General features: G+C 37.6%; 3 protein-coding genes and 1 non-coding gene across 6 annotated transcripts; 2 read left to right on the forward strand and 2 right to left on the reverse strand.

The window, feature by feature from the left end:
• Positions 1–1,393: 1,393 nt before the first annotated feature.
• LOC111776994 (E3 ubiquitin-protein ligase KEG) lies at positions 1,394–11,344 on the forward strand. The gene is made up of 16 exons (XM_023656424.2): positions 1,394–2,205; positions 2,553–2,921; positions 3,001–3,228; positions 4,081–4,206; positions 4,295–4,631; positions 4,739–4,896; positions 5,597–5,754; positions 6,422–6,543; positions 6,655–6,789; positions 7,430–7,554; positions 7,769–7,873; positions 7,968–8,201; positions 8,623–8,959; positions 9,059–9,247; positions 9,341–9,646; positions 9,729–11,344. Exons 1-16 carry the CDS (start codon positions 1,484–1,486, stop codon positions 10,944–10,946), a joined length of 4,869 nt encoding a protein of 1,622 aa, XP_023512192.2. The 5' UTR covers positions 1,394–1,483; the 3' UTR covers positions 10,947–11,344.
• A 436-nt stretch (positions 11,345–11,780) lies between these two features.
• On the forward strand, positions 11,781–13,319 carry LOC111776776 (uncharacterized). Its single transcript, XR_015412096.1, has 3 exons — positions 11,781–11,935; positions 12,226–12,863; positions 12,944–13,319. It is a non-coding gene; the product is annotated as an uncharacterized LOC111776776 (transcript).
• Positions 13,320–13,818: 499 nt separating this feature from the next.
• On the reverse strand, positions 13,819–16,339 carry LOC111776738 (hydroxyproline O-arabinosyltransferase NOD3). 3 transcript variants are annotated; one of them, XM_023656069.2, is made up of 9 exons: positions 16,071–16,339; positions 15,396–15,828; positions 15,222–15,289; positions 14,934–15,135; positions 14,688–14,785; positions 14,545–14,614; positions 14,391–14,462; positions 14,195–14,308; positions 13,819–14,070 (listed from the first exon to the last, which is right to left on the reverse strand). In XM_023656069.2, the coding sequence occupies exons 2-9, from the start codon at positions 15,777–15,779 to the stop codon at positions 14,008–14,010; spliced, it is 1,071 nt and encodes a 356-aa protein (XP_023511837.1). In that variant the 5' UTR covers positions 15,780–15,828; positions 16,071–16,339; the 3' UTR covers positions 13,819–14,007. The 3 variants fall into 3 exon arrangements, with proteins under 3 accessions (XP_023511837.1, XP_023511838.1, XP_086974453.1); XM_023656070.2 differs by having other exon boundaries at positions 15,396–15,834; XM_087118327.1 differs by having other exon boundaries at positions 15,396–15,931.
• Positions 16,340–18,684: 2,345 nt separating this feature from the next.
• ABCG23 (ABC-2 type transporter family protein) lies at positions 18,685–20,807 on the reverse strand. The gene has a single exon (XM_023657598.2). It carries the CDS (start codon positions 20,697–20,699, stop codon positions 18,756–18,758), a length of 1,944 nt encoding a protein of 647 aa, XP_023513366.2. The 5' UTR covers positions 20,700–20,807; the 3' UTR covers positions 18,685–18,755.
• Positions 20,808–21,794: the final 987 nt, after the last annotated feature.

Below are 21,794 nucleotides of genomic sequence, written 5' to 3' on the forward strand. Positions count from 1 at the left end.
ATTGTTTTTTTTTTTTTTTTTCCTTTTTTTGGAACTCCTTTTTCTAGAATATCTTTTAGATCCGAAAATATGATAATATCCTTTTCTTTTCCTTTTTCTTTTCTTGGGCCCAATTGGAGCTAGCCCAAATTTGTATGTCAAGAAGGCCCAATTGAAAGCCCAATCCAAGTATACAAGGCCCAATTTAATTTTTCACTCCATTTACACTCCTAATTTCCGGCGAGTCTAAGCTCACGGATGCTTATCGCCGCCGTAGCAGACTCCCGCGGATGCAATTTCGCTCCGGTTGGGCAGTTCTTTTTACATCATTTTCTTTTAACAATATTGATTTCCTTATTATTTAGCTTTTTTCCCCTTAATAAAGCTTTTTTTTAATGCTTTATTTAATACCACATTAATGCATACTATAAATTGAAATCAAAGATGTTTGTTTCCTACTTTAAATTAAATTAAAAAAACCAACACGTATTTACTTTTTGAAGTTCAAATGAAACAAAATAACAACATACCAAAATAAAAATAAAATTTTCATATATATTATATATATTTATATAGTCATTTCATTTTTGCAATTATATGGTAAATTATATAAGATTAGTTTATAACATAAAACAGTAATAATTAAGATTTAATATATTAGTTCGTACGTTTAAGATCATCGAGATACGTTATCTACCCTATGACACGAGACACAATCTTTGATCATATACGACAATGTCTTGAATACGTAATCAATCACGTTTGAATGTATATCATACGTATAACGACAATATATCATCAATTCCGTAATCTAAAATGGGGTCCTTTATTGTATATGGTAATATCTTGAACAGATGACCAATCACGCTCGAATATTTCTTTACCGTTTATAGTTGATAGTTTTTTTATACTCTCGTAATATGATTGGCTACTTACATTTATCATGAAATGTCATGATGTTAATTATGCACTTATGTTATTTTTTTTTTTACCACAAATGGTTAAAAGATGAGTATTTGACTTATTATATATATATTTTTAAAAATTTAAAAATCAATTAAACAAAAATTTAAATTATAGGATTAGACATAAATTTTACTTAAAAAATGTAAATGTGTCAAAATCTTCTAAAAAAAATGAAACTAATTGCCATAAAACAAAAGGTTGGAATAGCTTATAATTTAAGCATAAAAAAAAATTAAGGGAATTATTGAATATAAGTGACATGAAATTAGGTGTATCCCATAAAAATCAGACGAAGTCGATAAAGAGTCATGATTACGTGGCATACACGTATCGCGGAAGGTAGGCCAAAGTCAAACGGTCAGTTTGAAACGCAGGAAGAGGAAGGCTATAATAAAGAAATATAAAAAAAAGAAAAAAAATACAATAATCTTATATAATGTCATAGTCCATCGTCTGCTACGGCTTTCCCTTCAAACTTTCCTCTTAGATTCTCATTTCTCTCACCAGAAGCAAACCACAGAGAGCAGAATCCAAAAAAATGCCCAAGAAATGGAAGCGAGTCGGAATCCCTAGCTGTTCAATCTGCCGAATTCAATACGACGAGGATTCTCGAGCTCCTCTTCTTCTCCAATGCGGCCACACCTTCTGCAAACACTGCCTCTCTCAAATTATTGCTCCAACTCCACCTAAACCATCTCTCACGTGTCCGAAGTGCCGCCATGTGTCTACCGTCGGCAATTCTGTGCTCTCTCTTCCGAAGAATTTCGCTATACTACCTATGATCTCTCCGGCCTCGGTTTCTCACTCTGCTGAGGTTAGCGATAGCGACGACGACGACGACGATGCTGGAGCCGATGAGGAAGAGGGCGACGGGTCTGACCGGGGGCGGAGGAGTTCCGGCTGCCATGGGTGCGGAGCGGGGTTTGGGGACCATGAATTGAAGTTGGTGAGGAAGATCGATGGAGGTAAGAGGGAGGAGATGGAGCTTTGGTCCGGTTGGTTGAGGTCTAGAGTCGGTGGGTGTCGGCACAGAGTGATGGTGAGACGGGTGAGAATAGGTAATGTTGGGGATTTGGATTGGGTGGAGAAGCAGCTGGAGAAGCTGAGGCGTGCGTCGATGTGGTGCAGGAATGTGTGTTCCTTTCTCGGAGTGCTAAAGGTGGAGGGTTATCTTTGCATTGTTATGGAGGGGTTCCCTGGGTCGGTTCAGTCGGAGATGCAGCGGAGTGGCGGCCGCCTTACTCTCGAGCAAATCCTCAGGTGACCCTTCTCTCCGTCTTGTATTGCGTTTGAGCTTGTTTTCATTTTGTTGGACATTTTTACTTATGGACCTCTACTTTATAATTTCCTCGGGAAAGCGTGGGTTTAATGTCCAGATTCACCAAGAGTTTTGTGCTGTCGCAACTGCTATCCCTCTGAACTCGTGAATTTAGTGCTCACTCCGTTGTTCTGGATTTCCGCATGAGGGATCAAGCAGTTCTATATTCCTTAGAAGCACAAATCTGCACGAATCTTTTTTATACAACTTCTGTAGTTGTGATTATTCTAGAAATTATTGGCTTCTTGTTGCCTTTCTACCTGTTTGTAATATGTATTTATGAATTCAGATTTGGAGCAGACATTGCACGAGCAGTAGTTGAACTGCATGCAGCTGATGTGTTGTGTATGAATTTGAAACCATCCAATTTTCTCTTGGATGCAAATGGACATGCTGTGGTTTCCGATTATGGGCTTCCATTGATTTTGAAAAAACCTTGTCATAGAGCAGGCATTTTCCCACCAGAACACGAGTCATCAAAACAGCATTGGTGTTTGGAGTGCCTGTTTTTGAGTCCGCACTATAGATCGCCAGAGGCATGGGAGCCTTTGAAGAGACCATTGCATTTGTTTAGGGATGATGGTATTGGCATATCCACGCAATCTGATGTGTGGAGCTTTGGCTGTGCCCTTGTTGAAATGTGCACTGGTTCCACCCCGTATGTTGCTTTTTAGTTTAACTTCTTCCATATTTTATGGTCAGTTATATTCTTAGCTAATAGAAGATGAGTTCTTCAGGTGGGCTGGTCTGAGTGCAGAAGAAATTTACCGTGCTGTTGTCAAGGATGGCAGGCTACCTCCACAGTATGCAAGTATTGTAGGAGTTGGCATTCCTGGAGAATTATGGAAGATGATTGGCGAGTGCCTACAGTACAAGCCACTGAAAAGACCAACTTTCCATGCAATGCTTGCCATATTTCTTAGACATCTACAAGGGATCCACCGATCCCCTACTAGACCTACTGCGTGAGTTTCCTCGATTCATTACTGCACTTTTTTTTCTTCTTCTTTTGTAATACATAATTATTTGATCATATAATCGCAGTAAATTTTATTTTCCTTCCTATTGTTTTTTATTAGTTGAAAGTCCTACTTGTAATCCTATATCCCCTCCTGTGTTGAATCACTCTCTACATCAATACATTTTTTAAAAAAGGAAATTATACTGGGGCTTCACCAAAAAAAAAAAAAAAAAAAAAACAAAGGAAGAAAGAAAGAAAGGAAAAGAAAAGAAAAGAAAGAAAAAGAAGCCCACGTAGAGTTCATCCCAATAATAGAGTAATTATAAAAAGAATTAGTAAGAGAAAGCCATCAAGAGGTCTGAAATTTCACAAGGTTAGCTACATTTTATCAATCTTTTCTTTTTTTTGACATTAAATACTCGGGTGGTTTTTCAATCCAATTATTTCATATGAGGGCTTTTACTGCATTTATCTTCGGAGACCCCTGTTTGTTCTCAAATTTACGGTGGTATTGATGGTGATGGTACTCATAAGCACATTTCTTTGAATTTGGAAGGGAAGAAACAAAAGAGTTTTTTGGGATGAGGAGACATCCTTCTCTTTTTTGCATTATCAGATAGTTTTTGTAGCTGTTACTTGGTATAAGCTTATAGTTTTTTGTTTAAGTACAGCTGAGAGCCTAGTTTTGATTTAGGCTGATTGGAAAGTCTTCTGTATCTTGCCTAGCTAGGGCCAGGGCTTTCCTAGTCCTCACTGTTGTATGTTTGATTATTATTATTATTTTATTGTAGTTTCTCTTATCTAACAAAAAAAAAAAGGTTGATACATTTGATGCATTCACTTTTGTGGAATTCAGCAAGGTGGCAAGTTCTCCTCATATCGATAGGTTGGAACAATCCCCTACCTCTGTCTTGGACATCCTTCAGGTCAAAAGCAACCATCTTCATCAACTTGTATCTGAAGGGGATGTTAATGGTGTCAGGTTAGGCTCTTTTGTCATATAGGTTCTCTCATTCTCTTAAATCTTTTCTATTGTTGAAATTTTCGATTCATTTAACCCACATCTGCAGAGATCTTCTTTCGAAGTCTGCGTCAGGGAACAATAGCAGCTCCGTCATCTCTCTGCTGGAAGCTCATAATTCTGAAGGTCAAACTGCTTTACACTTGGCATGCAGACGGGGTTCTCCGGAACTGGTTGATGCAATCTTGGAGTATAGTGATGCAGATATAGATTCTCCTGATGAAAACGGGAATCCACCAATAGTGTTTGCTTTAGCTGTTGGATCTGCTGAATGTGTGCGTGCACTTATCAGGAAATCTGCTAATGGTATGTTTAGGTTGATGGAAGGCTTTGGTCGGTCCGTTGCTCATGTTTGTGCATATTATGGGCAGCCTGATTGTATGCGTGTAAGTTGTTGCACATCCACCCTTTAGGCAAGTTTCTTTTTTTTTTTTTCTTTTTTCTTTTTTTGGATATATACTCACGTATTGTCAGGCTATTCTGGTGATTACAGGAACTACTTCAGGCAGGGGCTGATCCCAATGCAGTTGATGATAATGGTGAATCTGTACTGCATGTGGCCATTTCGAAGAAATTTACTCATTGTGCTATGGTAATTATGGAGCATGGAGGTTGCAAATCAATGGGGTTTCTCAATTCCGCAAACTTAACGTAAGATTGGAACTGTGTTTTTGTTTATTATTTATTATGCGAACCATGAAAGTTGACAATTGTTTTACCTTTTTTGAACCTTTAATCTCTTGGTCAAGTGTATGTGTATTAACCAGCTGAGCTATGCTCAATTTGGTTGTTTGTTGCTTTTCTTCGAACTTTAATATGCAAATTTTCAATTGTAAAGATTTGAGGGACACAATTTAGGAGGAAAACTAATAAATCATAACTATATACATACATATTTTGCATCCACAACAAATTAAGGGGACAACCCCCTCCTTCCTTCTTTAGCTCTGCTCTTGAAGGAAATACTTCAATCCACTCAACTTACTGATTTATTTTTTTAATTGTAAAAACTGAAGTAGCTTTGAAGGATTATTTTAGCATCCATGATTTGGAACTTTAATTGTGTGCCCTTCAACAAAACAGCATCCGGAAGCATGTATCTTTCAGCATCACTCTTCACTTTTTATAAGGATTCATCTTATGAAAAATTTATTATTTCTTACCCACCTCTGAAAATAATTTAATGAACAATGCAAAGATTCTGATTCTTACACTCTTTCTTGTGCTCGTGACCTCTTCTCAGGATATGTGATCAATATGCAGTGGCTTGTCCCATTAGCTGTAGTATTGTCGCTCCATGCTAATAGCAAGTGTGTTCTTATCTAACGTTTTCTCTTGTTCTGATCAACAGGCCTCTGCATTTGTGCATCACAACCTTAAACGTAGATGTTGTTAAGAGATGGGCTGAACTTGCATTGCCTGAGGAAATTTCTGAAGCTATTGATATACCAAGTTCCGCTGGAACCGCTTTATGCATGGCAGCTGCTCTTAAGAAAGACCGTGAGATAGGTAAACTGTTCATCAGGGATTTCCGTAACCGTGTTCTCTTTCAGCCTTTTCTTTATATGATTTTCTAATATAGGAGGTATAGCACTAGAAGTGGTTCTGACACCGATGTTTCATCCCACCAAATAAAAATACGATGGATACGGCCAAAAGTTTCTTATATGATAATGTCACAAACACGTATCTTCAACCTATTCATATGACATCTATTCTTGTCCTTGTTTGAAAATATTTCTTTCTTTTTTTCTGTAATAACTCACAACAACTCCATTTTCTGGCAACACTCTTCCATTCTGAATGGTTTCACAGAGGATGATACTCGTGAAAAGTTTTAAAAAACTAATAATCCCCATGACACTGGAGTATCCATGGAGGGAATTGGGGTAGGCAATTGAGTGCTTAGGTTGCTCTTGGACTAATGACTAATGTGCATGTTGATTAGTTGTAGCACATATTGGAGTGCAATATGTGTTAGTCTATTGCTTAATCTTCATTGAAAATAAACCTTTTCCTGCGCTGTATGCTCTTTATACACCAAGACTAAGAGGGACGACACATTGCCAATGTTAATTTCCTTTTGGAAATGCCTAATTTGGGTATGAACATTAGTATCAAATCAATTGTTTTATCTAATTTTGTTGTTATCTGCCTTGTCTGTTATTCACTGTAGAGGGAAGAGAACTTGTCAGAGTTCTGCTCAAGGCTAAGGCAGACCCAGCAGCCCAAGAACCCCAACAATGTCGAACAGTTCTGCATACAGCTGCCATGGCTAATGATGTTGAGTTGGTGAAGGTGATATTACAATTTTATTCTTTTACAGGCCTGGATTTATTTCATGGTTGCAGGTACTGACAAAACTTGGTAGCTCAAAATTTCTAATGTTATCCGTTGTTTTTTTTAAAGATTATTCTTGAAGCTGGAGTGGATGTAAATATCAGAAACATGCACAACACAATACCTCTTCACTTGGCACTGGCAAGAGGTGCAAAACCATGTGTTCAACTACTCTTGTCTGCTGGAGCAAACTGTAATTTACAGGTTGGCCTTCTCTATGAGTTACTAAATGCTATTTAATGCGATTGAATAGAACTTGGAACAATATTTCAAATGGTTTTGTTTTATTTGAGGAGAACTGTAGAAATGCTCTGTAGCCATCGGCTAATATAGGAGAGAAACAGTAGCCTTTTCAAAAGGTCCTGAAAGTAGAAACTGATTTGCAATGAGGCAGCAAGAGATGAAAACAAGGAACAAGTGAATATTTTCATGAGGCATCAAGAGATGAAAACAAGGAACAAGTGAATATTTTCATGTTAATCAGTATGGAATTTGTGGTGCATTGAAGGAATAAGTGAATGTAGCTGTCACGTCGAATCTTTTTGTGTGGATGGATCCATGCTTAGGTGTGGTAACGAGGAGGTTGTGAGACAGTTTATCTCAAATATAACGGATGGAGCACTACTAGAGATTTAACTGTTAAATTTGTGGGCCACAGATTTGACGATCCTTTCATAATCTCGAAGATAACTTCCGGACAGTGCCTTTCATATAGTTGACGGATGGTCCCCTTTTTCCCATATAAATACTTCTAATTTTTTTTTATGTATTTCCATCTTGAAGTTTTTTGGTGGACATGCTTCCAGCCGACCAATAAAAACCTTTTTTGGGTGATTGTAATCAGGACGACGATGGTGACAATGCCTTCCATATAGCAGCAGATGCGGCAAAGTTCATACGTGAATGTCTTGATTGCATTTTATTGATATTAAAATATCCAGGTGCTGCTATTGGCGTAAGAACTCACAGGCAAGTGCTGTGATTATACAAGTGTTCAATATAATATTTTCTGAGAAAAATTTTAAGAGCCGCTTCTTTTTTCTTCTAGTTAAGTATCTTCATTTACATTTTAATTTTATTTTTCTCATCTAGCACGTGTTATACAATTGATGTACTTGTGATAACTCACCCTAGGTTGTATTAATTTAATATGTCAATGACCCTCTTAATGGTTGCGAAACAGTGGCAAGACATTTTGTGACTTGTTGGAAGCCCTACCTCGGGAATGGATTTTTGAAGAGCTTATGGATGCACTAGCAGAGAAGGGTATTCGTTTGTCCCCAACAATGTGAGTAAAGTTCCGCTATACTGATCTTTACAGTGCAAAATTTCTGCTGTCATTGAGTTCACTAACTGACAAACTTTGGATTGCCCCCTTCTAGATTTCAAGTGGGCGATTGGGTGAAATTCAAAAGATGTGTGGCAAATCCTGCATATGGTTGGCAAGGTGCAGGGCCCAGGAGTGTTGGATTTGTGCAGGGTTCCCAAAGTAGTGGTGGTCTTTCTGTATCATTTTGCTCTGGTGTCGCACATGTTTTGGCAGATGAGATTATCAAAGTTATTCCTATGGACAGGGGACAGCTGGTGCAACTTAAACCTGACGTGAGAGAGCCAAGGTTAGATGCTATGCATGGACTTTTTTTTTTATTCTTCTTTTTAAATTAACGTCGATAATGGTAGCCAGAATGTCCTCTTCAATCACAAAACAGATAATGACCCATTTCGTCTGGTGGAACATAAAAAGAATTTTTTTCCCCTTCCACAATACATTACAACCTCTCCATTTTGTCAGGTGGAAGACATATGCACTTCTAGGGGGAAATATACATGAAGCCTTTTAATATTTTGTTTCAAATTTTTTTGGAGCCTTGAAATATTAAACAAGTTGTGATTACACCAATTGGAGAAGCCTTTTGTGAATTCGTTTAGTTTGACTGCCTTGTGCTATGCATATGTTTTTTTTATCAAGGAAACTTTTGCTTGCCCAAAAAAAAAAAAAAAAAAGGTTTCATCGAGTGCAAACGTCATTCTTATCAGGTTTAAGTTGCTTGGGCAATCACGTGACAGCATTGGAACTGTCTTGTGTATCGATGATGAAGAAGGAATTATACGAATTGGATTTACTGGTGCATCTAGAGGATGGCAAGCTGACCCTGCAGATTTTCAAAGACTTCAAGAATTCAAAGTTGGTGATTGGATCCGTGTACGTTATACTGTGCCCGCTGCGAGACATGGCTTTGAAGCTGTATCTCCAGGGAGTATTGGTGTTGTGTATGGTATCAGGCCAGACAGTAGTTTGCTGATAGAATTCTGCTATTTGCCTAGCCCTTGGCTTTGTGAACCAGAGGAGATTGAACCTGTTGTCCCCTTCAAGGTGAATGCTTCATTCTCCCTATTTTTAGTATGGTTTAAGTTTAAACTGAGCCTCATTTCTTTTATCCTTAGTTAACTTGATGTGTTCACTTCCTTCTAGATTGGAGACCAAGTATGCGTTAAACGCTCTATATCTGAACCTAGGTTCCCTTGGGATGGCGAGACACATAATAGCGTTGGAAAAGTCGGTGATATTGAAAGTAATGGTCTCTTAATAATTGATTTACCAAATCGGCATGGACCATGGAAAGTAGATCCATCTGACATGGAGAAGCTGGACAAATATAAGGTATTTTTTCTTTCGGGAAAGTCGTCATGTAACTACTGGCACTTGTATCAAGCACGTGCATCACTGATTTTCTTTTGGCTTGTGCACGAACAGGTCGGTGATTGGGTTAGGGTGAAAGCATCGGTACCCTCTCCAAAATACGGGTGGGATGATGTTCCTCGAAGCAGCATTGGAATAATTTTTGCCTTAGAAGAGGATGGAGATGTAGATGTAGCATTTTGCTTCAGGAGTAAAACTTTTCCTTGCTCCGTTACAGACATCGAGAAAGTGCCACCTTTTGAAGTGGGACAAGAGGTACACATCCTGCCGTCTGTTACTCAGCCAGTACTTGGGTGGTCAGATGAAACCCCAGCCTCTTCAGGAAAACTCGAAAGAGTTGATATGGATGGAACTCTAAATGTAAGTTCTCATATTTCTTGGGATACAATTATTAAACCTTAAAATGTTTTTTAAAGTCACGTTTATTATCTCTTATTTTTAGGTGAGAGTATTTGGAAAGAAAAAATTATGGAGAATCGCTCCGGGCGATGCAGAAAAACTATCAGGATTGGAAGTGGGTGATTGGGTCAGAATGAAGCAGTGTTTAGGAACAAAATCAAATTATGAATCCAACTATACTGGGAAGGAAAATATAGCGGTAGTTTACAGTATACAAGATTATTCTCATTTAGAATTGGCGTGTTGTTTTCGTGAGGGGAAATCGTTTATACACTACACAGAAGTCGAAAAAGTTTCTCCGATAAAAATTGGCCAGTATGTGCATTTCCGTGCTGGGTTGGCTAAGCCGAGATGGGGGTGGAGAGGCGCTAATCCGAATTCAAGGGGTGTTGTGACTGCTGTAAATGCTAATGGAGAAATAAGAGTTTCACTGTTTGGCTTGGCCGGATGGTGGAGAGGAGATCCTACAGATTTTGAGGTAGAGCAGATGTACGCCGTGGGAGATTGGGTGAAACTTAAAGATGATACTGATGGACGGAAATCATTGTCGGCTGGGAGTATTGGCGTTGTACAAGGATTAAGTTATCATGAAAATGAATGGGACGGTTCTGTTCTTGTAGGATTTTGTGGAGAACCGGAGTTATGGGTAGGACACACCTCAAAACTCGAAAAGTCGGAAAGGTTTTGTATAGGACAGCATGTGAAGGTGAAGTCTTCGATACCAAACCCACGGTTCGGTTGGTCGGGCCACTCTCATGTCAGCGTTGTTTCTATAACAGCAATTGATGCAGATGGAAAAATTAGAGCATCGTCTCCGGCTGCTCAAAAGCCATGGACACTCGATCCATCGGAAGTTGTTCTAGTAGAGGAAGAGCAACTCAACATTGGAGACTGGGTGAAGGTGAAGACATCGATCGTAATGCCTGTTTATCATTGGGGGGACGTTTCCCGTCAGAGTGTCGGGGTTATCCACAAGATGGAGGATGGGGAGCTTTGGGTCGCCTTCTGCTTTACGGAGCGGCTGTGGATGTGCAAGGACTCTGAGATGGAGAAGGTGAGACCCTTTCGAGTTGGCGACGCAGTGAGATTTCGTGAAGGATTAAAAATCCCTAGATGGGGATGGGGAATGGAGACACATGCTAGTAAAGGGAAAGTAGTAGGTGTTGATGCAAATGGAAAAGTAAGAGTTCGTTTCAGGTGGAGGGAAGGTCGTCCTTGGATCGGGGACCCGGCTGACCTTGTTCTTGACGAGACTACCTGATCTTTGATTCAGGACCCTAAATCAAATGGTCTGCATGCCAATTCAACGCTTCGGTAGAGAACGATCCCCAGTCGTTTACAAGCAGGTGGAAGTTTGGGATACCGAAGCAATTCATTGATTCGAGACGGGGTGTTACGCCATGTTCATTAGCGTGTGGAGTATTGCACGTAAATGCTCGGAGAATTGTAGTTGAAGATGAAGATGTGGACCGTTGGTTACAAGAAACAGTGGACCATTGCCCCTTTTGGTGTGGCAGCATATCAACAATCGGTAAGGTCTTTTTTATATATCGTTATGCTTGTAAATAAAACTGAGTTATATAAAGATGCTTTAGTTGATATATTATTTACATATGTACATATAAATTTCGGGTCATTATATAAACTATCGTTTTAGCATCTATGGTTTGTTTCGAGAAGTCGTATGTTTGAATTTTCCAACCCCACGTGTGATTTTGTTTTAGGAAAAGTCACGTGTCTCGTACCGTGCAGGTCGATGGTGAACATATAGACTGATATTGGCACTGTTAATGTAAAAATTATTTTATCTTAAAATAAATGGTAAAAATTTGACATAACAGTACAATAAATTATTATTTATAATTATTTAGAAAATTAAGATTTTTATTGTTTATTTCATCGGAAAATATATAAGTCTCACATCAATGTATTGGTCAAACAAATTTTATTTTAATTAAAAATTAATAATATTTTTTTAAGTTTAAAAGTGAAAATAAAATTTAAAAGGTTGAATAATTCAATTAAGAATTATCAAATTTGTTATTTGTACGGGCTTAATGCGTGTGGTGGGTTGGGTAATGGGGTAATCTGTTAAGGAACCAAAATTTGTCAATCGACATGAAAGGGGATTTTCTCGGGAAAATTCCTTGCCAAATTTTCTCTCCGTTATTCTCTGGCAGGAAATATTCTCTATCTACTTCGGCAGTTGACGGATTCCTTCAAGTCTATTCCTCGCTTTCTGGATTCTTCGTATGTAATTCTTCATCTCTGTTTATCATTTACATTTTCATTTTCATTTTCGTCCATAGGAGGAATTAATCTGTTTGGCTGTCGAGAAAGCAACTTTTCTTGTTAATTTTTTACCCTATTCTGTCGCCCGAAACTTTATGGACTGGAATTTAACCATTTTTACTTCAGAGCTACCAGCCTTTTCCTGATTTTGTTTTTGATGCAATGGTGTTAGAGGTTTGACGTCTAAAAGGATCGAAATTCGTATGCTGATTATTTGACGTTGATAATGATGCTCAAATGCTTGGCAGATTTGGTATGGTGCCAATTTTGTGTAATTCGGCCGTGAGTTCTTGAGATTTAGCGATGAACTTGGAATTTCTTTATAATATTCCCTGGTTTTGTGCGCAAAGAAGCAATGATTTGCGTCCAATTCTTAAGCCCTCAAGCGCCATGGTGGAGCAAGGGCATCGAAATACTCGTTTTGATATCAGGAAATGGGGATTTTCCCTTCTTTCACTGCTTCGTTGGGAAAATAATGGCAATGGGAAAGCAATTATTAATAGAAACTTGAAAAGGCAAGTGAAACGTGATAGAGCCATTGAGAACCAAGGTGGAGAATCCCCTTTACGGTTCAAACCCTATGTGTGTAAAGTTCCATGGCATACGGGTGTAAGAGCCTTTCTTTCTCAGCTGCTTCCACGTTATGGACATTACTGTGGTCCAAATTGGTCTAGCGGGAAAGACAACGGGTCTCTCATTTGGGATAAACGACCAATTGATTGGCTGGATTTCTGTTGTTATTGCCATGATATTGGTTATGACACTCACAATCAAGCCGAGTTGTTAAAGGCTGATTTGGCGTTTCTCGAGTGCTTAGAAAGGCCTAATATGGTTACGAAGGGCGATGTTCGTACCGCTACTCTTTACCGAACCGTGTGTGTCACAGGTACGCCTCAGCATCACATATTTGGGTCTCTTTTGAGAGTGTCTTGGGTTCGGTCGTTTATTATATGATAAATGTGACAGGTCTGAAGAACGGTCTAATTCCTTATAGAAGGCAACTTATTCAGCTTTCAGTTTGGATGGCTTAGCAATAGGAAATGGTTTAGTTGGAACTGGCATAGAGATGAACAAAAGCACCCCAAAATTGTGACAGATACTCGGTAGGTGCTATACGAGCCATTTCTCTTCATCGTCGTGTTTTACCCGAGCATCCATCTTCTATATATGTATACAAAACTCCACTGGGGCTTATTGTGTAGCACATGTATGTACATAGGAATCCTTGTGTATAGACTAATGGCAAAGGCTTCTATAAATCCTTGCTTGCTACCTAAACAAGAATCATTGTGCCTTCTTTGGAATTATGAATATGTTAATATTTGTGACTGAACATTCCTAATTGTGCCTTGTCCACTTTGGCCTGTTACGTATCGCCGTTCGTTTCATGATTTTAAAACGCATCCGTTAGAGAAAGGTTTCCACATCCGTTCTCCTCTCCAATCGATGTGAGAAACAAAATATTTCTCCCTAACAGACGAGTCTTAAAACCGTGAGACGAGACGACCTAATGAAGAGTATAATGGGAATACCAAGAAAAACCCCCCAATTCCCAATAGGAACAAAACCGAAACTCTGGAGGGGGAATTACAGACTGGCTTCTTTGGCATTATTGGGCGGTCCAATAATTAAATTTTTTGCATGGAATTTGTAACGGCCTTCAGGTGATTGGAGCCGTTTAAAGGGCCCTCCCTTTCATTTATCATTTATGGATGAAATTCGTTTTTTTCTTTTAAAAGAATATGCTTTTCTATATACATCTTATGAAAGAATTCGAATCTTTGACTTCTGAGTAGTTCAAGTTGATCATAATTTGTACAAGCCAAGCGTATACTACCGGCTAAAGAATTTAATGATATATTATGTGGTTTATCTCAAAAGTTTGGTTGAAAAATATAGATATATATATTTATTATTCATAGGTTCCAATTCCCCTCTATATTTTTCTCTCTTCTCAAACTGATCACAACCCCACCATAGCTTTTGCTCCTAACAGTGTATACTTCCCATCAACCACACCACTCACTCTTCTATGCGTCCCCCCAACCAGCTATATTTGCAGTTGCCTCATTTACCAGCTTTACAAGCCTTACCTGCAAAACCAAATCAGAGCAAACACATACATAAACGAGAGAATCGACTTATAAACTCGAAAATTTAACCAAATCTCATCAAATAGATTCTGCAGAAGATGAGATTAGGTTACAGATTACTTACTACACTTTCAGGAACTCCCGGAGGAGGTAAGGAAAGATTTCTTGGTGGAGGACCCTTGATATATGCTCTCTTGTCGAAGCGCCATTCCCCGACCTTACCATATGTCAGCTCTCCCTGGCCATTAATAGACGAGTTAAGATATAGACTACTTAGAATTAGTAATGAAATTCTTTGATAACTAAAGAATAATCTGTACCTTCATAGTGTAGTCGCATCCATAGGTATAGTGGATGATGAACTTCTTACCAACTTCTAAGTCCCAAGGAGGCTGAAACACTTAAGCACAGCAAGTCAATAATCTGTTCAGGGCTCCAAAATAGAATCACTTTATGGATCAAAATAGGTGAAACCTGCAGCATGAAATCTTTGCGGAGCGTATGCCGAACACCGTGCAATGCAGAAGCTACAGCATAAGCATACCTACATGAACAAAGTCATACAAAGATCAAACACGGTTACATCGATCCGAAGTAACAATCTCAATAGAACTCACATCTCGAGCACCCAACCGAACGTCTTATCAGTAACGGGGTCATCTTTCATTCTCAAGGATACATTCACCCATGTTGGTGCAATCTCCTCCAGCAGCCCCTAATAGAGAAAACTCAGTCAGTGGATTCAGAAGTATTGATCATCCTAAGTTGAAGAAGCAGCTCAATGTATTATAGCAACATCGACTAGACTTCGAATCGAAGGTACAATTTCATTTCTTGGCTGTTGTTCTAATTCAGAAGTTTACCTTTTCAATGATAACAGGAGAATTGCCAATGGGGTCAATGTTGGTCACTGGACCATTCTCCTCTGGATAGAATTTCCTGAGGATCTTCTCATGGTCAGTTGGCCTTATGTAGAAGAACGGAAATCCAACCGGATTCTTTCCGTGAGCCAAGTTCGGCAACGGCCGAACGAAGATATGATCGGGTTCTGCCATTAGTATATAACTGCATCAATCAAAAATCACCTGTCCTCAGATTTCATCAAAGGGAAAGGAATATCTTTAGCAGAAAAAACTCAGAAACCATCTTACTTTTCTTCAATGTTTGCTTTCTCCAGCCATTGCACAAAAGCCCATGGTCGGTTTAGAACAACATAGCCCTGAATTTTTCATTAAAATTCAGTTCATTAAGGTCAACCAAACACAAAAACACCCAAACAGAACAGGACATAAGATCAAGCAGACAAAAAATCCAATGTTCCTCACCCGATCCAAGCCTTCCGGCAAAGGATCAACAATAAAAGTTGGAATCTTCTTCATCAAATTATCTGGAAGTCCTGAATGCAAAACTCTAGTGAAGCCGCCCATGTCAGATCCAGGCATATCCTTCACTTTATTATACCAATAATACATGATCCGGCACTGCCATTGACTGTAAGTAGAAGCAGTTGCAGTGACAGCAACATGGAATTTTTGAATACCTTTCCCTGCCCGTTCTGTTCCACCAGGTGCTCGAACGACTGGATCAAACAACTCACTCCCTTTCGAAGCTTTGTAGCGTACAGACATGGTAAGCAAGTTATAAGAAGCAAAACAAAAGCCAAGAGCCAATAGCACCAGAAAACCTGGTGATGTCTTCCTCCCTATCATTGGTTTCGATTCATCAAACGTTAGCAGCTTCTTGTCATTTCATAGAATGCTGCACCTGAAAGTCGAACGGATAATGAAAATCTGCTAATCCTCAAACATTCAACTAAATTCAACACCAGAGAAGAACAAAATACGAAATGAAAAATCCAGATCTGGAATTCAGAAATTTGGGGTGAAACGGTCAAAACTCAACACAAAATACAAAACCAGAGAAAAATGGAAATAGTCAGTCAAATGAAACGTTGAAAGAAACGAAAACCACAGCGTTACTGAAACGGCATTGATTCATACCATAAGAAGTAAACGTAGAAAAAAACGAAAGAACCCAGAAATTCAGAAGGGAGTGGAGATGTAAAAGAAGGAGTCAAGTAGGAAGAGATTGAAGAAGAAGAAGAGCAATAGAATTTGGGTCCAAAAGGGTTTTTCAATTCAACGCCAACCCTTTAGAGACCGAAGAAGACAAAAACGGGTGGGAAAATGGCTGAAACGTGGGGGCTTCGCCAAACTCCGAAGCCCCTAAAAAACTAAGGAAAAATAAGGTTGTGGAGATCGATGTGGTAACCAACCGTGTCCTCCGCAATATATTACTTATAGATGGGGCCTTCTTTTTGGTGCACATTTTGGATTGTGACAAACTTTTGTGGATCAATTTAAAACCCTTTTCTTTTTTTTTTTTTTCTTTTTTTTTTTTATAATTAAATTCCCATTTGAACAAAAGTGTAGGGAATAAAGAACCCTTACTTTTGTAGTATATTTGTATCAACTTTGTTGTCCAATGGTTGGTTTAACACCCCCACCTTGAAGGGCTTTAATCCTTTTTTTTCTCTCTCATATTATACCCAAAAATATTGCATAATTTTACCTTGTGAATATCCTTTTGGTACCCTTCAAAAGTTTAGGCCTACTCTAATTTTGTAAGATCCCATATTTTTCTTCTTTCTTGCTATTACCATTTTTTAGTAAATAAAAGCAATTAAGAGTAGCAATAATTGAATAATTTGATAATAAACTGCGGATTTAAATAGTGTAAAAGTTCTCTATTTATAATTAAATAAATTACTAGAAAATGGAAAGAATAATAGTCTGAAATTTTTCTATTTATAATCAAATAAATTTTAATATGGAAAGAATAATAGTGTGAAATTTCTAAATTTATAATCCAATAAATTAGAAGGATATGGAAAGAATAATAAATGAAAAAGAAAAAGCAATAAATAGAAAGATAGATAAGTATGATATATATGGTAAATGTGACAAACTGTGATATAAAATCAAATGTGATATATATGGTAAACTGTGATATAGGAAGATATTTGCTTTAAATAAAAGACCAAATGTGATATATGTAGTAAACTATAATTCATGACTATATATCTTTGACATAGTGAAGTTCAAGATTAGATACGCGATGATGTAAGCGGGTCAGTATCATCTACCAAGACTATATATGCAACAAAATATCATGTATATAGTTCAACTAGTAAAGATATAAGCATGCGACTAATAAAATAGTTCATATGTGCAAATCTCTCTACTTGTATACGTCGTTCCAAGCGTGACATGAAAAACGATTCGTAACGCTCCTTAGAAAAGTGGTTTAAACTGAAATATTGATTGTTTAGAGAAATGTTGTGAGATCCTATATCGGTTCGAGAGGAAAACAAAATATTTCTCATAATTGTGTGGAAATCTTTCGTTAATAGATGTGTTTTAAAACTGTGAGACGGAGGGCGATACGTAACAGTTCAAAGTGGATAATAACAAATTGTAATGAATTTGAACGTTAGAGATGTTATACATTCAACGTGCAAATTATGGTATGTCGAATTTAAAACGTTCAATTTGACCGAGTGTTATTAAAAAGGGTTTGGCAAGCATTAATTATATTGTATCTCCTCTCATACGTATTCTTTCCCCCTAGCCTTATCTCTAGGTCATGTATTAAAGTCACTCCCCAAAAAATTAGGTGCTAAATTTATGAGGTTTCCTTAAAAAAAAAAAAAAAAAGTAAAACAAGAAATTACGTGGTTTCCTAAAATGAAAAAGAAAAAAATTAGGATAAAATTTGATATTTATCTCCAAAATTGGATCAATTAGCAACCTGCATGCAATCATTTTGTTTTTTTTTTTTAATTAAGCATATTTTCTTGTAATATTTTTTTAATGACATTTATCAATTCTTTGACTTTCAAAAAAACAATTTTTAAAGAATCTTATTTATTTTAACTTCAATTGAGAGGGCATTAAAAATGTTTGGCAACCCTAATTCTATTAATGCTCAATCTTTTTCTTGCACGTATTATTTACCCTTAATATCATCTATATATAATATATATTAAATTCTCCCCCAAAATTATTTTTAATTCTAAAAATAAAAAATAAAAAAATTATAAGATCTGTTTTTCATGTTTTGAAAAATAAAATCAATAATTTTATAATTTTGTGAATTTTATATAAGTTTAATTTCTTCGTTATTTTTTAATGTATCATTGCCGTTTTACTTTCCCTCATACATTAAACACGCAAAATAAATAAATAAATAAATAAAGAATTAAGTGTCATTTATTAAGTTTTAAGAATTAGACAATAGCGTGTGGTCCTTTAAATGGCCAAGTCAGCATCAACAAATAAAAGAAGAGTCCCTAATTGGTGATTTATTTTTTTAGTTTATTTTAGTGTTCATGTAAAGTTTTAAATATTATTTTATTTTCTTTTACTTACCCATAATTATTTTTATTTTATTTTTTTGAACAAAAAAATTATATTATTTAATATAATTATAAAGTAGACATGCAACATTTTTTTTTAAAAAAATTAGTGTTGTTATTTAATCCTTTATATTTATATCATAATATTATTAATATATTATGCATATAAATATATATTAAATATATAAAAAAAAAAATTATGAATTACGTTTGTGATTTAAGAAAAGAAACCATTTTATTGATTAACGTAATTTTAGTTGATGAGAAATCATATAGTTGTTGTGGAAGCTCGGCGAGCAAGAACAATCCAACAGAGCAATCGATAGAACACGAAAAACCCAATCATAATCCCCACATTCATCCACCGAATATCCCCATCAAGTCCTGCGTTCTTCAGCACATCGTCGCCGGTGAGAACGCAGACCGGTCGCCGCGCTTGATCAATCCACGAGAAACACTCCAATTTAGCATTCCAATACTCATTCACTAGCATCGCCTCCAAAGGGTACCGATACAGGGAGATGTAGTACATGAACATCCAAAATCTCGGAATGTTCTGTTTCGGAATGAAGTAGCCAGAGAAGAGGAAGAATCCGCCTAGGACGGTGCAGATCAAGGAGTTTCCGGTGATGAAATCCGGCGAAATGGCGCTGAGGAAGAGCACCAACGAACTAGCCATCATTACGATGAGCCAAACGACGAACGTGAAGAAGGCGAAGGCCTCGATCGACGGATTTAGCCCTACGAGCCAATAGACTGGAGCGGCGAAGAGAACGGCGACGGCGAGCAAAAATGGAAGGAAGACGACGGTGTTGGCTATCATGTAAGAGGAGATTCTGTAGACTCCTCTTGAGGCTTCTTTCATTAAAACCCTTCGTTCTTGGAGGAAAATGGGGAGAGATTCGACTGTGGAAGAGAGAAGCAAACTGAGACTGAAAGCAAAGAGCCCTAATCTTTCTGCTACTCCTTCTTCATCTCTTTTCACTCTCAGGTAAACACTTCCGAGCCCTAGTCCTCCAACAATGGCTTGCAATGTTCTTCCTAGAAATAGCTGCTTTGTTCTGTATAATAACAACCAGAATCTTGAGCAAAGAATCATAATCTCTAGGAAATTTGATGTGGCAAAGAATGATATCTGTTTGCTGGTATTGTTATCTTGTTGAACTCTTTCAATGGCTTCTTCTGGCCAATCTGGGGAGGAGGAGAGCTGGGTTTCTTCTTCTTCTTCTTCTTCTTCTTCTTCTTCTTTCAGTTTATCAATGATTTCCATAGCAAATTCTAGGGCATTCAATTGAATTGGGATTTGAATTCCCATTTCACCGATCCTCTTTTCCAGTGATTTGAGGTTTCCAAAATGAACTGTTAAACCATGGGATAGAATCAAGAACTTGGAAATGTATTGGAGGATTCTGTAGCCTGGTTGATGGATTGAAAGAATCACTGTTCTTTGTTTAGTTGTAGCCATTGAAGAGAGAAGCTCAATAACTTGAAGGGCGGAAGTGCTGTCTAAGCCTGAAGTTGGTTCATCAAGGAGGAGAATTGGTGGATCATGAATCATTTCAACTCCAATTGAGACCCTTTTCCTTTCTCCTCCAGATATCCCTCTCTTCTCTTCATCTCCTACAAAACTGTCTGCCACATGAACCAATCCAAGCTCCCGCATCAATCTCTCTACTCTTTCTTCTATCTCTTCTGAACCCAATTCCCTGAGCCTCAACTTGGCCATGAACATCAAGGTTTCTCTTACAGTCAGAAGAGGAAGCAAATTGTCTTCTTGTGTCACGAACCCACATAACTTCCTCAATTGCTCAGGACTTTTCATCGTTTGATTGTTAATTAAGATCGATTTGGGGTCGAAATCCTTCTCTTTCACTCTCCCTGATAGAATTCTGAGCAGAGAAGATTTGCCGGTTCCACTTGGGCCAACAATGGCGAGAACTTGAGAACTTCGTGCCGTAAATGAGACAGAGCTGAGAACGTTAATGGGTTTGGGTCTTCGAATCAGCTCGGGAAATGAACTTTTTGGAAGAACAGAAAATGAGAGATTCCTGACAGAGAGTTTCTTAATGGAAATGGAAGCAGTGGGTAACGGTGGGGAGTGGTGGTGGGAAGAAGAGGAGGAAACACTGGTGGTTTCCTCCGGCGAGTTGGATGTTGAGAAGAGGGTGGTTGAATCGTCTGTAATGCATCGTTTTTGAAAGCAAACCGCCATTGTTTGGTGATGTGAAGCTCAAACTTGTGCAGGGATTTTCATGGCTACAAGCCTGATTGAGAGTGAAGGAGAGCTTGGGATTATTAGTTGGACCAACCAGGGTTGATTGCAAGACGAGATTTTTGAGGTGATATTTAAAAATCTTTGGTTGATGAAGAAGTTGGTCTTGTTGGTGAGCAGACATGTATTTTGACAATTCTAGGAACGAAAACTTGTTTGGGATTATTTTGAATTTAAAGGAAAATTGGCCTAAATTTTTTAACCTCGTTCGGATCCGGAAGGCTGCTGCGGCCGAGTAAGGCCAACGCAATTTTCGGAGTGATCTGCACGAAAGCTCAACGTTTTTTCAGTTTTATATATCGTTTTGAGGTTCATGAAAAATGTGACAGATGAAAGTATATCTGAGAGAGAAATAAATAATATATTTGTATAATTTGTATAATTTGTATAGTTTGTATAGTTCATATCCTCCGAAAATTGTCTAAAAACTATCCATTTAATGAATGTTGGGTGGATGAATTTAATTCAAACAAGTTTGATAAAATAAGGACAAATTTAGCCAAATTGTTAAAAGACAAACTTCTTCCGCTTCATTTCTTACGGAAAAGCAAACACTAAAAGATATAACTTCATCTATATCACATCATTAAAATCCTCTCAAATCTAATAAGAAAAAATAATTTATAAAATTCTTTAAAATTTAATAAGAGAAAATAACGGGTAGGAATGAACATGGGACTCAATCTCAATAATCCTTAACAATCCTCCGCTTCAACAAAGTACACTGTAAGCCTCCCTCCTCTTCCCTGTGGCTTTTGGAGCTCTTGAATAGTCTCTCCTTAATCGAGACTCGATTATTTTCTCTGGAGCTCTCAAACAAAATACACCCTTTGTTCGACACTTTAGTCATTTTTGACTGACTACACGTTCGAGGTTTGTTCGATATTTGAGGATTCTATTGACATGGCTAAATTACTCTGGTACCAATTCTTTGTTCTATATTTGAAATTTAGGGCATAACTCTGGTACCAATTGTTTGTTTGTTCTATATTTGAAATTTAGGGCATGACTCGACTCTGATACTGTATAAGTATC

The sequence above is a fragment of the Cucurbita pepo genome, chromosome 16 (genome assembly GCF_057944985.1).
Source record: "Cucurbita pepo subsp. pepo isolate OVF chromosome 16, ASM5794498v1, whole genome shotgun sequence".
NCBI classification, from domain to species: Eukaryota; Viridiplantae; Streptophyta; class Magnoliopsida; order Cucurbitales; family Cucurbitaceae; genus Cucurbita; species Cucurbita pepo.

Bases quoted from the DNA above. Each gene is read 5' to 3' on its own strand.
- LOC111776994 (XM_023656424.2), top strand. From the start codon at position 1,484: ATGCCCAAGAAATGGAAGCGAGTCGGAATCCCTAGCTGTTCAATCTGC. The intron at 3,229-4,080 runs GTGAGTTTCCTC...TGTGGAATTCAG, and splicing joins TCCCCTACTAGACCTACTGC to CAAGGTGGCAAGTTCTCCTC. The intron at 6,790-7,429 runs GTTGGCCTTCTC...GATTGTAATCAG, and splicing joins GAGCAAACTGTAATTTACAG to GACGACGATGGTGACAATGC.
- LOC111776738 (XM_023656069.2), bottom strand. From the start codon at position 15,779: ATGATAGGGAGGAAGACATCACCAGGTTTTCTGGTGCTATTGGCTCTT. The intron at 15,136-15,221 runs GTAAGATGGTTT...TGATTGATGCAG, and splicing joins AAAGCAAACATTGAAGAAAA to TTATATACTAATGGCAGAAC. The intron at 14,786-14,933 runs GTAAACTTCTGA...TTTCTCTATTAG, and splicing joins CTCCTGTTATCATTGAAAAG to GGGCTGCTGGAGGAGATTGC.
- ABCG23 (XM_023657598.2), bottom strand. From the start codon at position 20,699: ATGGCGGTTTGCTTTCAAAAACGATGCATTACAGACGATTCAACCACC.